This window comes from Megalobrama amblycephala, linkage group LG6 (assembly GCF_018812025.1).
Source record: "Megalobrama amblycephala isolate DHTTF-2021 linkage group LG6, ASM1881202v1, whole genome shotgun sequence".
Lineage (NCBI taxonomy): Eukaryota > Metazoa > Chordata > Actinopteri > Cypriniformes > Xenocyprididae > Megalobrama > Megalobrama amblycephala.
Window position 1 is genome coordinate 780,039 of NC_063049.1, and position 18,899 is coordinate 798,937.

Here is an 18,899-nt window from a genome sequence, read left to right on the forward strand (position 1 = left end):
TGTTTGTGGCCTGTATAGGTCTAAACATTTGGCTGTGGTGATTTCATTCAGTCGTGTGCTGCCACCTGCTGGAGGAAGAAGGTCACAACACACTGTAGAGTTCTTCAGTAGAGTGTAGTAGTGTAGCAATAATGAAAAGAAAGACTGAAAACTCAATTTATTAACCCTTGAAAACTGTTGCTATCTGCCATTTTGTCTGAGAATTGTAAAGGTCCTGTATGTTTGGGTCATTTTAAACTGCTTTATTCAGAAGTAATTCAAAAGAAGAAAATAAAAATGTAGCTTGAGCACATGTAAAATGACATAAGGTTTGCACAGAGGACTCAGGAAGGGTTTTTCTATTTCCTTCATTCCCAAACGAACACATAAAATCAGGAAGGACTCTACATTCACTAATGAACGCGTCACATCTTGATCTGTATGTGTCTCATGTGTCTGGTGCAACATTTGCCCTCATTTTAAAGAACTGTTCGATGCACTGGCGCTCTTCACTGATAATGCTACACTGCCATCATGTGGACAGATGCCTTCGTGACACGAGTAAACCTAAAATAAAATACCAAATATTGTGTTGAAAAAAATGTATTTAAATACAAATGCAAAACATCTTTATTTATCGTTTTACTCTTTTCTGGATTCAAAAGCTATGTGATGTTTGGTCTTCCCTGAATCCCTGGCTTTTCCTCTTGGCTGATGGTTTACTCATTTCTGTGTTCTGTAAGCAATTATTAAATACATTATTATTATTATTATTATTTATAAAAGGAACAACTATAATATAAAATAATATATAAATAGTAAACCATAAGTAAGATGTTATGTTCACTTAAAGAAAACTTTACTGTGTACACTTCAAAGTGTACTTTCATAAACTAAAAATGTACTAAAAGTATACTTATAAGTTCACTTGCAGTACAAATGAGACACATAGTTGTGCACTTAAAGTTTATACTGTTACACTTAAATTTATACTTTATATACTAAAAAGTTAGCCAATTTAGTCCAAGCAGTATTGAAATAGATTTACAAGTTTACTACTAGAACATTGATACTAGTATAATTACTATTTAAAGTGTACTTTAAAGGGTTAGTTCACCCAAAAATGAAAATAATGTCATTAATTACTCATGTCGTTCCACACCCATAAGACCTTCGTTCATCTTCAGAACACAAATTAAGATATTTTTGATGAAATCCGATGGCTCAGTGAGGCCTGCATAGCCAGCAATGACATTTCCTCTCTCAAGATCCATTAATGTACTAAAAACATATTTAAATCAGTTCATGTGAGTACAGTGGTTCAATATTAATATTATAAAGCCACGAGAATATTTTTGGTGCGCCAAAAAAACAAAATAACGACTTATTTAGTGATGGCCGATTTCAAAACACTGCTTCAGAGCTTTACGAATCGAATCAGTGACTCAGAGCACCAAAGTCACGTGATTTCAGCAGTTCAGCCGTTTGATAGGAGATCTGAATCACTGATTCGATTCGTAAAGCTCTGATGGAGTGAAACAGACATGCAGAATGTGAAGAAGAAGAAGTCAGCTTCATATGATAGAGTCCATTTTAATGTGACACTGGGTGAAGATGAGTGACGCTTATTCTCTTTACATGCAGCTGCTTTTGAAGCTAACAAAGAAAGACATCGAGAGACAAAACATGAATTAAGATCCTATAAGAATCATAAAGAATCTGCACGTTTGAATACAGAAATGAAAATATGTCTGAAATGCCATAAACCTCCCAAAGGTTTTGCATTTCCACGGTGCTGCTGTCACAACATGTTTGAACAGAGAAAGAAACAGAACGGAGTCATCTGTTTGTGTCTGGTCTTAAGCGCAGAGCTCCAGCGTCCCATCATGCAGCTCTTCAGTGTGCTTCCTGTTCGTCTTGCACACGTCATCGGTCTGTACGTCAGTGAAGGCGCCGTGCCGACTGAAGTCCTCCTCTGTGGAGTTGAAGCCGGAGTCTCCGCTGCCGTGTCGGCTGGGTGCGCTCGTGTCCTGGTCCTCAGAGTTTAAGCTCTGGGCGTCCGTCACCGTGTCCATCTCGGCGCTGATCAGGTCCAGGTGTTCACAGACAGAACCGGGAGATTCCGGAGGGAGCAGCTGCGGCTTCTCCGAGTCAGGTGACCACAGCTGGAGACACAGAGAGAGACGTCAGTCTTATTTGTCTTGAACTTTGAACAAACTTTATACTTCCAACTTTAAACAATGTAAACTTTGTTGTTTATTGTGGGAAAAGTTGCGAGTTTCCGTCAGAATTCAAAACCCCACTGAACAAACTTCATTCCAGCCGTGACTAATCTGAACGATTTTGATTGGCCATCACGCTTGACAGAAACGCGTGTGATTGGTCATAGGAGGCAGTCGGGTGGATCAAATAAATGAAGTGTAACGTCTGCACAGGATCAGGAGCAGCAACACTACTGTAAAGTAGCTGTGTCACCAGCTCCAGGGACTTCAGAAGAGTCACCCCATGTGGGTTAATGGCCAGGTGGCCACACATACACACACACACACACACACACACACACACACACACACACACACACACACACACACACACACACACACACACACACACACACACACACACACACACACACACACACACAGAGACTGTATGTTCATTTATCCTCAAAATATGACTGTGCCAAAGTGTACCCATCGTTGTATTCAAGTTGCATGTATGTATCTCTAGTGTATCAGCTCAGCTATGACTGTAGTTGTGTTAGTTTCATTCTCAACGATAAATTCAAGTATAAACTGTATCTCCCCGTTTATGTCTTTGACACCTGACAAGTTTAGTCTCGTTGTAAACCTCTCTGAATGTCCTAATTAACAATGATTGTCACATTACTGTAAAATGCATTCTTCTATGTTTAATAGTACTTCGAAGAAAATGTACTCAGATCTGACTCTTCATAAACTATGCAAATTATGTCGTAAATGGAGACAAAGAAAAAGTTTGCCTGCCAAAATTACACCCTCATCATTGGTTGGCGCACCCAAGACGGCGTTTTGATTTGTTGTCCTTAAACGACAATGACACGCTTCTCTTCGATGCACAATTTTTCTTTTGTCAAGCCTTCGTCATCCATCATCCGAAGCCTTCATCACAGAGGAGACAGACTCTTTCTTCTTTATTTTCTGGTTATCTTACTCTGAAGTTCAAACCTTGTTTGAAAATCCCTTCCTCGGGAAAAGGACCAGTCGCTCCAAACCACAGGCACTGACACTCCAGCAGACAGGAGAGTAACTACAGCACCTGAACTTATGCCAGTACAGAACCATTTCTTTCCACGCGCTTTAAGCTCTGTGTAAACCGAGTTTCCTCGCTGGCTCTCAAAGGTTTAACTGTTCGCCATTCCTTTGATCAGCTGTTTTCTTGACTTTACTTTCGTTTTATTCTTTTGTTGTATTTTAGTCATATATTCGTAGTTCGTATCTATTAAATACATTATATTCATGCTCGAATCACGTCACTTCTACGTTTCGATTCTGCAACACTGCTTTATGCTTTAATGCTAGAATTTGGAAGTTTCTCGTGGCCAGAGGAATAATCTCCTTTATAAGTGTCTTTCTAAATGAACTATTAAACTAGAACTAATCCTCAACCATATATGTAATTAATTATAATCCATTGTAATTAATTCACAATATATGTGCATCATTCCCTTTTTGGTCGATTTATATTATAATTGATCATAACACGTTATGATTTAATTTATATATATATATATATATATATGTTTCACCCACAATTTAAGATAATTAATTAAATACCTGTAATTCATTACAGAAGTATGTTTACGAAATTTCAAAGTTTGTTTAACCAATATTATCACTTAAACATATATTCTATTACATAAATATTTTGAAACAAATTTCCATGTTTTATTTATTTTTCCAAAACTTTTCCAGGCCTGGAAATCACTGTTTTAAAATTCCATGACTCTTCAGGTTTTTCATGTCCGTACAAACCCTGTTAGAGAGCTGGATGTGTAACACGAAGGTCGCAGGTTCGAGTCTCAGTAACGGCAGGATATGTAAGTGTGGGGAGTGTCATCTTCCACTCTCATTACCCACAACTGAGGTGTTCTTGAGCGAGACACCGAACGCCCAATCAATGCTGTATGTTGTAGTCTGCCAAGCCCTTGCATAACATATCCAAATTAGCACTATTAGTTTATAAGAATAAATATTAAGAAGTTTAGGCACCACTGCATTCGCTGCAAACATTTGAGCATTTAATTCCCAGCTTCCCCTGCAAGTGCAAACACAAGACAGCATGACTACGCCACAGCGTGATTAAACAGAGTTATTCAAAATACTTCTCTCATATGGCACAACTTAGCCGTTCAGAACACAAAGCGTTCTGCTAACAGCGTTAATTGTTTCGGACTAATTGTAAACTATTTGTTCTTCAATGAACAAGAGCATTTTATAACTAAAGAATTTTCCAGGACAATCAGATTTGTTTTCTCTCATTTTCCATGTGTTTTTCAGAACTTATTTTTCCAGGATGTTGAACCCTGACATGACCTCTGATGACAGATTACTCTAAATTGTAATGTAGAAACATGCATTTTCAGTAAAGCTGCTTTGAAACGATATGTATCATGAAAAGCAATATATACAAATAAATGTGAATTGAAAGTGTAATATTCCACCGCTGTCCATGGGAAAATTCGTTCATGTCTGTCATCTACTGTGTTTTAGATCGTCCAGGACACCAGAAACTGTCCGATAACCCAAAGGAGTAGATCACGGGCCTCTTAAATACCCCATCATCAAATGAAGCGCATGAGTGGTGTTGACACCGGAAAAGCAATGATGGACTTTTTTTATTATATAATACATTACTTCCAGTTTTTGCTGTTATATTGAGTTCATTTTAGGCAGTCGGTTGGAATCAATCTCTAGCATTGTGCAGGGATTACAGAGACATGTCCCCTATAGACTGGCCCATTGTCCCATATAGACGGACTCTACAGATGTTCCCTGTTGATTGCCCTAAATATGTCTCATATAGACAGACCCTATAGGTGTCCCATGTAGACGGCCCCTATAGATAGCCCATATAGATTGCCCCTATATATTTCACATGTAGACAGCCCCTATTATATATATATATATATATATATATCCTATGTAGATTTTGTCATATTAATAAGTTAGAACAGGTATCTGTTGTAAAAATGCACTTAATTTATGTTTTTAACAGAAAGGCTTCTCTGTAAACACTGTCTTTTGTCTTAATTTCTGGAGAAACCTGATAAATGTATTCTGACAAACAGTTCATCTCTGCAGAACTACGAACTGACACATCTTTAATCAAAGGTCACTGAAACCTTATGATATCATACTGTTTTAAAGCATGTAAGAAAGTATAAATGTTTTGTACCTCCTGAATGTGAGCCGGGAGTTGAACGTTTGGGTAGAAGATGCTCTTTATGGACTTCAACACCTTGTAAAAGCAAAACCACACCAGCCCCAGCAGGAAGCACAGCACCGGCAACAACAGGAAGTACAGAAATATCTGCCAGTACGGAGTCTGTCCTGAAATCACACACAGCAGTCAGCATTCAGCATCTGTATGTCACACATTCATTTATCTGGCTGGACCAGCCATGACATCTGAAGCATAGATTCTGCCTTATGTGACATGATCCATAAATTATGGGTTATAAATGTCATAAACGTTGCTGAATGACCATATGAATTACTTAACTTAAGAGAATTACATTCATTAAATGAATCATGTTTCTCAGAATGGTAGCCTTTACTAGGTAAAGTGGCAGATGCTTCAGGTGAAGGGGCAGTGAGGGGTAAGTTGTGTCACTTGAGCACCATATTTACTTTTTATTTCTATGGCTGTTATTGAAGCATGACGATAATAATACACACAGTGACATGTGACTCATAAATGACAAAATCTGTTATCAGACATGAAAAGTTAACATTTCATTAGAAAGCAAACTGAACTGTGTGTGTGTGTGTGTGTGTGTGTGTGTGTGTGTGTGTGTGTGTGCTGACCTTCAGTGCGTGTGCAGTGTGTATCACTGAAGACGCTTGTCTTGTTGTAGAAGTCACAGCAGCTCTGAACTCTCACACAGTACCATGTTGATCCATCCAGCTCAGACAGCGTCACCACATTATTCTTCGTCTTTAAGACTTCAGCCTTCTGCAGTCACAAGAAGAGAGGGAATGTTTTAGTTGTAGCACAAACGCTACACTTCACTCAGCAGTACATTTAATACAGTCATGTTGCATTTGAAGAGTACTAGTCACAAAAATAAGCTCAATAAAAAAATAAATGTAAACCTTTCTGCAACAATACCAACATTTAATGTCATCTCTACTCTAAGTAACACACCGAGTTCCTGCCGACAGACAGCAGAAATATGAAGACTCACAAATGCAGATGAGGAAACTCATGACCAGGTTCAAGATCATTGTTACTGCTCATACTATTCAATTACTACTCAATCATGACAGAGCAGCCTTCAAGTACTCTGTTGAAGAAGAAGTTAACCCTGTTGTTGCTCACAAACAACCTCAGATTTGTGTGAAAATTCCCTTTTGTGTCCAGCTGTGAGCCTAGAATTACTAGAGAGAGTCTGAATACTCCATTTACTTTCTACACTTACTGAAAACAGTTATAAAAAAAGTAATTATTACTATTATTAACATTAACATTTCATTAGACACAAACATGCAAATTATAATTTCTTAAAGGGGACCTATTATGCCCCCTTTTACAAGATATAAAATAAGTCTCTGATGTCCCCAGAGTGTGTCGTAAGTTTTAGCTCAAAATACCCCACAGATCATTTTTTATAGCTTGTTAAAATTGCCACTTTTTGCGCTTGAGAGAGCTTGTGTAACCGCTCTGGAGAAGCGGCCCAGAATGAGCCAGCCGTCTCATCAAATCCCTCTCATGGTACTTTTGATGTCATACGTCGCAGTGACATGCCATGGACACTGTCTTAAGTTGGACAAAATTGGACAAAATCAGCATGCACTGCTTTAAGCCACATGCTGATCAGTCTGAGCAGTGCTGCATCAAATCAACCACCCCTAAACTGTCAGCCCACTACAGAAGCCACGCCTCGAACTCTCCACCCGCTACAGAAGCCACGCCCCAAACTCTCCACCCGCTACAGAAGCCACGCCTCAAACTCTCCACCCGCTACAGTAGCCACGCCCCAAACTCTCCACCCGCTACAGTAGCCACGCCTCAAACTCTCCACCCGCTACAGTAGCCACGCCTCGAACTCTCCACCCGCTACAGAAGCCACGCCTCAAACTCTCCACCCGCTACAGAAGCCACGCCCCCAACTCTCCACTCGCTACAGAAGCCACGCCCCAAACTCTCCACCCGCTACAGAAGCCACGCCCCCAACTCTCCACCCGCTACAGAAGCCACGCCTCAAACTCTCCACCCGCTACAGAAGCCACGCCCCCAACTCTCCACCCGCTACAGTAGCCACGCCCCAAACTCTCCACCCGCTACAGTAGCCACGCCTCAAACTCTCCACCCGCTACAGTAGCCACGCCTCGAACTCTCCACCCGCTACAGAAGCCACGCCTCAAACTCTCCACCCGCTACAGAAGCCACGCCCCCAACTCTCCACCCGCTACAGAAGCCACGCCCCAAACTCTCCACCCGCTACAGAAGCCACGCCTCAAACTCTCCACCCGCTACAGTAGCCACGCCCCAAACTCTCCACCCGCTACAGTAGCCACGCCTCAAACTCTCCACCCGCTACAGTAGCCACGCCTCAAACTCTCCACCCGCTACAGTAGCCACGCCTCGAACTCTCCACCCGCTACAGAAGCCACGCCTCAAACTCTCCACCCGCTACAGTAGCCACGCCCCAAACTCTCCACCCGCTACAGTAGCCACGCCCCAAACTCTCCACCCGCTACAGTAGCCACGCCTCAAACTCTCCACCCGCTACAGTAGCCACGCCCCAAACTCTCCACCCGCTACAGAAGCCACGCCTCAAACTCTCCACCCGCTACAGAAGCCACGCCCCAACTCTCCACTCGCTACAGAAGCCACGCCTCAAACTCTCCACCCGCTACAGAAGCCACGCCCCCAACTCTCCACCCGCTACAGAAGCCACGCCTCGAACTCTCCACCCGCTACAGAAGCCACGCCTCAAACTCTCCACCCGCTACAGAAGCCACGCCTCAAACTCTCCACCCGCTACAGAAGCCACGCCTCAAACTCTCCACCCGCTACAGAAGCCACGCCCCCAACTCTCCACTCGCTACAGAAGCCACGCCTCAAACTCTCCACCCGCTACAGAAGCCACGCCCCCAACTCTCCACCCGCTACAGAAGCCACGCCCCCAACTCTCCACCCGCTACAGAAGCCACGCCTCAAACTCTCCACCCGCTACAGAAGCCACGCCCCCAACTCTCCACTCGCTACAGAAGCCACGCCTCAAACTCTCCACCCGCTACAGAAGCCACGCCCCCAACTCTCCACCCGCTACAGAAGCCACGCCTCGAACTCTCCACCCGCTACAGTAGCCACGCCCCAAACTCTCAGCCTTTTACAGTAGCCCCAAACTCTCCATCAGCTACAGTAGCCACGCCCCAAATTAATGGTATAGGTTGACAGATCTGAGCAGACTGCTCTGTAGGGTTGGAAATAACCACAGACATGGGAGTAAATCGCGGGGGGTTGGGGGGGTCAGCTATGTTAGTGATTATAATGTTAGCTAGCTTGTTTGGCAGCTTGTTTACGAGAGATTGTTGGATAGTAAGTCACCCACACCAACAACAACTAACACTGTGATAAGCTTGTGTGAGAACTGTAATAAGGCTAAAAGATTTACTGTGGTGTGTTGGGTTTTGCTCAAAGTGTATTCATCGTATTTTGGAGACTTGGTTGTAAACGACTAAATAAATGATTTTGAAGGATATTTTGGTCAATTTAGTCATTTTGTTTTTCATTGAACCAAAGAGAAACAATGAGAATAATGGCACGGTCTCCATGCTACACCAATAATAGTAGTAAGGTTTTCTTCTGTGTAACATATATCCTTATAAGTAAAATTTTGGCTATATTATTTGTGTCCCCTTCAAAAAAATTGCTCTTGAGAAACTGTCAGATGAAATTTATGCCCCTGACCATAGATATTTGAAAATGAACAATGAAATTTGCTTTACTGTTTCAACCCCTTCCCAATTCCTAAAGGCAGAGGTGCTGATAGTGCTCAGGCCTGTAGGCCCAGATGTGTGTACATCAATCATCACACCTTTAGTACTGTGGGGGAATTACTGTGTAATTCTCTGATTGGTCAGTTTGAATGTCTCACATCTGGGTTTCAGTCACATGGTCAAAGAAGGGATAAAAGAAGACTGAACTGTTGCTCTAGGCACTTGTATTCTCTGGCTCTTCTTTTGCTCTTTTCTATCTCTCAGGTAACAGGTCTACACATATGCTGGGTACGATTAATAGTAAGAAGTATGAGATGATAAAAACTCAATTTTGTAACAATTCTAAGTGTAACCATAACAAGATACTGTCAATAAACCCTTTCAATTGCAAATTATGTGCTAACAAGTTTTGATTATGTATTAACTTTGAAGTGATACCCATTACAATATAATATCGTCACACTATAGCAATGCTCTCCCACATATTTTGCTATTATAACTGCGCTTATTTCTGTTGTTGGTATTAGTTGCATTGGGTGGTAATAGACAAGAAATATATAGTTTTTTACCATCTTCACACTATCAAACACACCTGAACCAGCTAATCAAGGTCTTCAGACAACTACAATGTCACAGGCAGATGGATTTGATCAGGGTTGGACCTAAACACTACAGGAAAGAGTTGAGAACTGCTGATGGAAATCTGAGCAGGTCATTCACACAGATACCTTATAGTCTTCATGCTTCTTCCAGTACTGGATGAGGTAATGCATGTCGGGAACCAGCGTTTTCATGGACTTGTTGGTGCTGCTCAGAGGGTCAGCGATGACGATCTCTAGATCTCCTTTAACAGAGGTCAGCTTCACACTGGACGGAGGACCTAAATCAGCTACAGAGGAGAAGGAAAGAGCTGTGGTCACACCGCAGAATCAAGAGCCAATGCCAGGAAAAGACAGAGCAGTTTATCACCATCTCTATCAGGGCAGAAACTGATGTTGGTCCAGCTGGAGAACCACTGTGCTGTGTTGGCCCGCACACGCAGATAATATATGCCCCAGTAACTCAGTCCAGCATCAGTGAAATCACAGAGACGCTCTGAAACATCAGCGCACACCGTCCTCCATTTCTGCTTATACCTGTTGGAGGAAAGGATGCCATGAGTGTGCTTGATTTGTCATGTGACGTACAACAGTAGAGGAATCAATTCAGTCATCCGACCCAGGAGAGATGATTTCTATTGGGAAACTACTGAAGGTCTTCCATTTGGATTTGATGAAAGCATTAACATGTCCATCCCAAGGTTTACTTGCTTCTGTGTCTGTCAAGCCCCTATTCTTTTAATAATTTACATACAATATACAGTATAATGCATTCAAATTCGGTATCATTAATAGAGTGTGGCTGGATGACATCTGTTCCCATGAATGTTTGCCTATGCTTTGTATGTGTCAGTATGAAGAGGACCAGCTTCATGGTTTGTGTCTGTAGGCCTTTACAAAGCTGCTGTGGAACAATACATGACCCGTGCTGGCAAAGTGAGTCGCAAGGGGCTAATTTTGACAAATGAGTTTTTGTTATTCTCCTTCGAAATGACTGCGCTGTAGAGCTGCAGCTCAGTTTCAGGGTCTTGGCAATCTTCTTATAGCCTACGCCATCTTTATGTAGAGCAACAATTCGTTTTTTCAGATCCTCAGAGGGTTCTTTGCCATGCGGTGCCATGTTGAACTTCCAGTGACCAGTATGAGAGAGTGAGAGTGATAACACCGGATTTAACACACCTGCTCCACATTCACACCTGAGACCTTGTTACACTAACGAGTCACATGACACCGGGGAGAGAAAATGGCTAATTGGACCCAATTTGGACATTTTCATTTAGAGGTGTTCTCACTTTTGTGGCCAGCGGTTTAGTCATTAATGGCTGTGTGTTGAGTTATTTTGAGGGGACAGCAGATTTACACTGTTATACAAGCTGTACACTCACTACTTTACATTGTAGCAAAGTGTCATTTCTGCAGTGTTGCCACATGAAAAGATATAATAATATATTTACAAAAATGTGAGGGGTGATCTCACTTCTGTAATATACCATATATATTATATTCACAGAAGACATAACAGATGATGTTTGTGTGAATACTCGCCAACACAGATCTTTTGAAATACTGTAATTCTGTGTATATGTATACATACATGCGCTTCGGATCTGTCAGTCAGCACGAGTAAGATTGTTTTGTTTACATCAGCATGAGTTTGAAAATCACATTTCATTGGTTCAGACTCATGCCATAGAGAATTCACTATGAATATTCACAAAGTTGGAATGCTGCGCTTTAAAACCATACCAAACTTGTGCTGAGGGAAGCTCCAGCCGTCCAGAAGGGAGAAAAACAGCATTCTTCATGGTCAAAGGAAAACACATAAATAAAGATACTTTTAGATTTTTAATTTCTGTTTGCAGCACTGGGATAGATGAGGGCTTAATGAACTCATTTTTGTGAAAACCTCAATTTCGACCAAAATTGATGTTTTTCACTTGTTTTACCTGTAGCTCAAAATTAACCCATGGCCATTCTGACTCATTTTGCCAGCCGGGTCATATGTTTATTATAAAAAGGCAATGAAAAATAATCTCAACAGAACTTTGTGCAATGAAAACACAGATACAACCTTCAAGTCTAAGCAGAATTCAGCACATTTCTCACCCAATTCTTACTATTGTAATGCAAAAATTATATACCGCAAAAATAATGCTATATTATTATACATCAGGGTAATATTTGTTGTACTGCCTTTAATTTATGCTAATTTTCATTCATTTCTGCATTACAGAAATAAGTACCATAGAGAAGAGTAAAACAAAACATCTGGACAGATTATGATTATGAGAATTTTTGTCTTTATGCTAAATATTATCTAGCCAAGTGTTTTGGGGTGAAAATAAGTTAGACTTTAAAAGCGTACACAGAATAAGATCAGTTTCCTGTGAAAAGCTGCGATGATATTGTGTGTCATGTGTGGATCCTCAAATCTCTTACAAGGATCTGTTATGACCTGTACAGCTTGTGTATTATTTTTCATTTTGTTATCTGTGATTAGAAGATTTGCTCCGAAATAAAAACTGAACAAACATGATCTTATGGGTAAAAGCAGATGCGAAAGATAGAGCGGTTCTTACGAGAGATACTGTGCAGTGAAGGTAAGCGTCCCGTTCACGGCCGTCTGCTGATCATCAGCCCAGTCCCAATGCAGAACATACTGTGTGTTGAGAGTCTGAAGAGAGAGATTCTGAGGACGGCTCAAATCTCCAAGAGCTGTGACTGACACACACACACACACACACACACACACACACACACACACACACACACGTTTAATTAGGGTAACACACACGTTTTCACATGTACTTTTACAGTGATATATAGTCTGGAGAGCTCAGGGGTATTTTGTTTCCTTTCCCAGGATCTTCCATTATATATATATATATATATATATATATATATATATATAATTCCTTAATAAAGTCACGTGACCCTAACCTTTGATCTCGTGGGTTTGAGAACTGATGCTGCAGGTCACATGACCACAACATCAGGCTGTGGGTCCAGACTGTGTTCATACTACAGAATATACTTGTCTAACAGTCACAATCTCACTCCTGCTCAATGAGAGAACGATCTGTGCTCAAACATCCACTGTAGTTTCATCATTATTATTATATTCATCACAGTCTGACAGTATAGAAGGTGTTTTCTATTTTCAATTAAATGATTAAAATGAAAACCAGATTAAACATTTCATTAAAGAAAACTGTAAGCAAAATATGTGAAAATTAAATGAAATTATCTCATTTTAATTTGAAATAAAAGGAAATAAAATAAAAACTAAACTTTACATTTTAATTTGAATTGTGCCACTATTATTGCGAGAGCATTAATAAAAATCTCTGCGGTCTGTGTCCATTCCTTTTTCCTTTTTTAAACCACAAATGAAATGCATTCACACGGGGCGTCAGCGCTTGATGGAGCTCGTCATGGTGACAACAGCCAATCACATTACTTTCTGGAGCTGCATGAGTGTTCGCTTGGTTTATAAAGATGCAAAACCCAATTAAAAAATCTAAAAATAAGTCAATATTTTATTTTGTGGGCATGAAATGTATGTATTCGGTTTTAATTTAAATTTTAGTATTCAACATAGCATTTAAAAACAACAACCATTCCTTTTTTGTTTTTGTTTCCATGGTTAAAAAGGAAAAAGAAATGGATGCAAAAGTACACGGACCCTTCCATATGACAGCTCCTCTCTTCTGGTTCACAGTGCACACTACTAATACACTACTGAAAATGATTTAGAATAGTGCTCAAGTGAATTGGGACACACCTCCACTTATCTTTGAAACACACACAGAGAGAAAGAGAAAGTGAAAGGCATAAACATTACAACAACATTGAAACACACTGAACTACACGTTTAAAACCAAAGCCTGATGAAATCAGTATAAATACGTGTTTAATACTGCAGAATACGCTCAATATTACAGTCACTGCCCTTATTACCGTCCAGAATAAAAGAGAACATCCCAACTGAGTGAAGGGATTTGTGTAAATTTGTGGAAATACAACATTAGCCTCACATTTCAGGATGAAAAGACCAACACTTCAGATGAAGGATAATCCACTTCTTACCCCTGAGACTGTGTTATGATCTATACGAGCTTATTATTTTAATTGTGAGTATTAGGCTTATCATTATTGATGATCACTGTTGTTGTGCTATGAAATTGTAATATTTACCATTATATAATCAGGAGTATAGAAAGGTTTATGAAAGTGACACTGCAAAATACAATAGCAATATATATACACTTGGAAACATCTCTAACCGTGTTGCACACCATTTCCATGAACATGTCGTTCAACCCAGAATCTGTAGAACCGGTTTGAGCTTGATGTGTTTCATAAGAGATTAAACTCCAGCACCTGCTGTGAATCAACCTAACAAATGAGTTTGGGCTAAAGCGGTTCATAAAAGGTAACTGAAGTTCACACAATCCCACTAATTCGATCCAGGTTTAACTAGTCAAGATAACTGCGCGAGCACGCTTTTCTTAAGCAGCCCTAGAGGAGATCATGGATCAAATCGATCCTCCATAGGAAACGGCATACATTTTGTGCTATTTTATGCGTTTGAGACATGGTGTTTTCCTCAGTGCTTAACTTACTTTTCACAAGTTTATTCTCCATCTGTAAATGTTAGAAAGTCATGCAAATATTTCCATTTTGCTGCTAAACTTCACAGTGAAGGAGCGCTGCTGCGCGCATGCGCGCTAAACAGACGGGACGCAATAGAAGCGCAATAATTCTAAAATATACATTTCGCTAAAATATTTGTTGACAATAAGTTTGACTAATTAAAATAGGCCTGGCTTGTACTCTACTCTTGTTTTATGAAACAACACTGACCTACACAGATGATCAGTCACTCACCCACTGACAGCAGCAGACAGAAGCAGCGCAGCGCCTTCATGTTCACATCAATCCTCGCATCTCTTCACTGTGTGTCTCACACTCTCAGCTTCTCTCGGTTCCGCCACACTCACATGGAGACAATGCGGAACTGACGTCACATCGAGCAGCGTCACGAGGTGTTCTCAAACAACAAGCGCACTCGAACCAGGGTGTGTCAGTAAAGCTTCCCCATCAGCGCCATCTAGTGCTCGAGGGAAGTGTGTGAGGACAGATCCTCAGCAGCGGCTCTGCGCATGCGTGCTCTACTATGGCAAGCCGCTTCAGCATTAATGCACATGATTCTACTGCGAGAAAATAACGAGAAAATCATTAATTACACGTGTTTCACTGGAGAAATAAACATGCAATAGATACTCTGAATTATAATAAATATAACAAACCTACATAAATATTAACCTAGAGAATTTCTATAGATGTCAAATAAATATGTTTATATACGAACACAAGAAGAAAAGAATAACACACTGAGTTAGGCCTACATTAACTCTTTAACTCTCATTATTTAACGCTCTTCTGAGGTTTAGACCCGTGTTTCATCTCGTGTTTATTTAAAATTGGTTATAAATGAGGCTCTTGAGAGCTTTTCTGGACACACCGGCTCAAACTGCGGCACACTCGAGTGAAACGGCCGACCTCAAGATTTGAGCTTCATTATAATTTACATCATCATACCTGCCATATGCCTTCAGAAAACATCTACAATTATTTATGACATGTTTGGATCCTCTTTAAAAAAAAAAAAAAAAAAATGATAAAAATGCCAATAAATGGACAAGTGTGATCTGTACATTTTTATTTCTTTATTTTCTGAAAAAGAAGGTAGTGAAGCATTAGAACAACATCAAAGTGAGAAAACAATGACTGAATTTTCATTGTGGTGTGGATCATCCTATGACTGGGTTTAAACATTTGCCACCTGCTGGAGGAAGCAGGTCACAACATACTGTAGATTTACTGCAATAGTGTGGAGTAGTGTAGCGATAATGAAAAGAAAGACTGAAAACTGAAAATGAAGTTATCAAACATGAGACGTTTGAGGCAGATTGGACACTGTATGCTTGAGTTACAACAACTTCCTGTTTTATGAAGATAATAACATGCTTTAGCATTCAGTTGCTAAAGTGCTGCTAGCATGTTTTAGAATGTTTCTAGCATGTTTAGCACTCAATGGAATATATGCACGGTTACTTCCTGGTTGTGGTTAAGTCAGCTCGGGCATTTCCAGTGAACTGTTAGCTGTTCATTCTGTCGACACAAAACCATCAATGGTTGACTTTATAATGTTGCATTCATATTTTAATGCAGTTATCACATTTACCTAATTTGTCAATAAACCAGTTTTATTGATTGCAATAAAGAAGAAGCTACTGGGATCGTTTAAAAACGCTGTCTGTAATTAGACACACACACAATTATTTTCTCCAGCACTTCAAATGTTATTTTTAAAGTGATGACCACAAACATTATTTGAATCGAACTGAACGTTTAAAAATGTAGGAAATTCAACATTTGATAGAAAACACTATTTAAAAATAAAAAAGACAATAATTACCAGTTTAACCAGCAGGTGGCGGCAAAGTAGCATTTATTTGTGCATATATCAGCCATTTTCTCTAATTGTTTTTCACTTCGTTTTTGACTAAATATTAAACATTCTAAAATAACTAGGTTTAAAAATACATTTTGTCAATGTGAAGTATGAAATACTCAGAAAATCTGATGAAAAACAATAACTTTTCTTGTGAAAGAATGACACAGAAAGCGAGCGCCGCTCTCTCTTTATAATCACAGCAGCTGTCAGTCAGAGCAGCACAAGATCAATGATTTCTGCACACTTGTGAAAACACACATTATTCAAGATCAGTGATTTCAGCACACAATTTATTCAATTAATCCAACTAAAGCGCACAATAAATATTTAATTTTTTTGGCTTTTTTTCACATAAAAGTGTGAAAACTGATGGTGAAATTGAATTTAGTCGAGGAGGAACACTGAGGAACGTCTTTATTTATTTATTTTCTAAGCTGTCTTACGTTTGAATAACTAAATTAATGCTATGCCTGACTATTTAAGTGACTTATATTCTGATTATAAACTCAGTATTACACTACTGATGCTCAACACACCAGCACATGACTCTCACCGGAAGTTTTACAGCTGGATTATATTAATGCGGAAGTTCTAAAGAACGCTTGGTGCGTATAGTCCCTTGCATATTTTAGTATGTTGCTAGTAGTGCATCACATAGTTATACACATCACTTCCTGTTGCCAGTGGGTGGCGCTATTACTGTAACAGGCAAAGGCCTGTTGACATGTCTTTTCTGACTGACGTAATATTACTACACACCACCAGAGGCGCGAGGAGACTCAGGTGTATGGTTTATACCCAGGTGTGTAGTAGAGCAAGTTATTTTTGTTGGGCAGAGGAAGCATGGCCAAGTACCTTCTGTGTTGCCACAAACCACTTTGAGTCCTGATTGGGAAACTTAGGTTTTAAGCTCAATCAAAAAGGACTCTTTATTGCTATTGGCAGTTTTTTGACTACCATTCATTGCTGGGAGTTCAAAAGATGATGTCCATTCATGAACTGTGTCTTTACTTCACCTTGTGGATCTTTGGATCTCATGCATGAGGATTGTGAAGATTTAACTGTTCTTTTTGGGATTGACTGCACATTGGATTTATTCTTTGTGGAGTGGAGTTATTCTATGTTTCAAGACTACAATTGCCATCTTTACTGGTTTCAAGGACTGTGAAACCTATTTAAAGCTGCGCCTGCCTACATTCATACAATCTGTTTTTTCACATGCTCATTGTTTATTTTGTTTCAATATCCATTGCTGGTTTATTGTCTATATATATTTTTTGTTTGTTTGTGGGTTGGTTTACTTATGTAAAATTGCAAAAACACATTTTCATTGCCTGACTGTTCTATGTGATTTATACCTGGTTTAGATTAGGTCTATGTAAGTTGGCGGTTCCCTTCTTTAAAAATCAGACCTATAGCAGTTTTGCATTTAAAGTGGTTGAGGCTGTTATATTACTATAACTGAATATTGCCATGTAGATGTATTCAGGGCAGGACTCTTCTCAAACGTGAAGTTTGGAGCAGATCAGACACTGTATTCCTGAGTTAAAACAACTTCCTGTTTCATGGCGTTAATCACATACTTTAGCAATTAGCCAAGTGCTGCATGATTTAACGTGTTTCTAGTATGTTTGGTACTTTGTGGCATATTGAAATGTGTTTCTGGGAGTGAATTACAGTGTAAAGCATGTCATTTCCTGTTGCCCGCAGGTGGCGCTATGACTGTAACTGAATATTGTCATATAGATGTCTTTAGGCCAGGACTATTATCACACATGTGAAGTTTGGGGCAGATCAGACATTGTATGCCTGAGTTACAACAGCTTCCTCTTTCATGGCGAAACATCAGACTTTGTCAGGCCGCCACAGACACGCCCTTCAGGAACAACTCTCGATCTTCGCAATTTAACATCGCAAAGATTAAACTGACCAAATATGATGTTGATCTGGTTAAATCTCTTGGAGGAGTTTGTTAAAGTACAACGTCTGGAAATGGCAAAAACTGCAAACATTTTGCAGAGAAAATTCAAAATATCTTACTTCCTGTTGGGTTTACAGATTTTGGGTTTACCGAATTTCATACTTGTACGTGAAACATAGTGCGAGAGCACTTAATTGCAATTTTGTAGGTGGCGCTATTGAGCCATTTTGCCACATCTAATTCTGAAACCCATATCAGACGTAAATTTTCACCACTTCTGACGTGTGTGCAAAATTTCATGGGTTTTCGAGCATGTTTAGACCCTCAAAAATTCGACTGAATTCGGAGAAGAATAATAGACCAAGCAATTACAATAGGGTCCTCAGGTCCTAAAAATAATAAATAAAATAAAAGCCATTAAATAAAACAGAGTAAGGTCAATTTCCAAAATCTCAGAGCTAAAGACTTGAACAGGCAGCTGGCTTCAGAACAACTAAACACTGTAACGAATGGACGTGATCAAAATGCTTTAGGCATGATAAAACCTTCACCCTCTCCTCTTTTGTTCAAACTAAGTCACCGGCCCCAAAGAGTTGCAAAACCAGTTCTCTTCAAAATCATCAAGAATCTCCAGAATCTACTGCACCTGGACTTGTTCAGGAACCAAA

At 39.9% G+C, this 18,899-nt stretch overlaps 1 protein-coding gene across 2 annotated transcripts; it reads right to left on the reverse strand.

Moving 5' to 3' along the window:
- Positions 1-1,556: 1,556 nt before the first annotated feature.
- LOC125269571 (interferon alpha/beta receptor 1a-like) lies at positions 1,557-14,888 on the reverse strand. Of its 2 annotated transcripts, none has more exons than XM_048192475.1 (7): positions 14,678-14,888; positions 12,367-12,502; positions 10,158-10,324; positions 9,917-10,077; positions 6,048-6,195; positions 5,416-5,570; positions 1,557-2,144 (listed from the first exon to the last, which is right to left on the reverse strand). In XM_048192475.1, the coding sequence occupies exons 1-7, from the start codon at positions 14,715-14,717 to the stop codon at positions 1,839-1,841; spliced, it is 1,113 nt and encodes a 370-aa protein (XP_048048432.1). In that variant the 5' UTR covers positions 14,718-14,888; the 3' UTR covers positions 1,557-1,838. The 2 variants fall into 2 exon arrangements, with proteins under 2 accessions (XP_048048432.1, XP_048048431.1); XM_048192474.1 differs by having other exon boundaries at positions 12,367-12,508; positions 14,678-14,877.
- Between the last annotated feature and the right edge of the window lie 4,011 nt (positions 14,889-18,899).

Bases quoted from the DNA above. Each gene is read 5' to 3' on its own strand.
- LOC125269571 (XM_048192474.1), bottom strand. From the start codon at position 14,717: ATGAAGGCGCTGCGCTGCTTCTGTCTGCTGCTGTCAGTGG. The intron at 10,078-10,157 runs GTGATAAACTGC...TCTCCTCTGTAG, and splicing joins TTTCTGCCCTGATAGAGATG to CTGATTTAGGTCCTCCGTCC. The intron at 6,196-9,916 runs GTATCTGTGTGA...TTGTGACTGCAG, and splicing joins AGAAGCATGAAGACTATAAG to AAGGCTGAAGTCTTAAAGAC.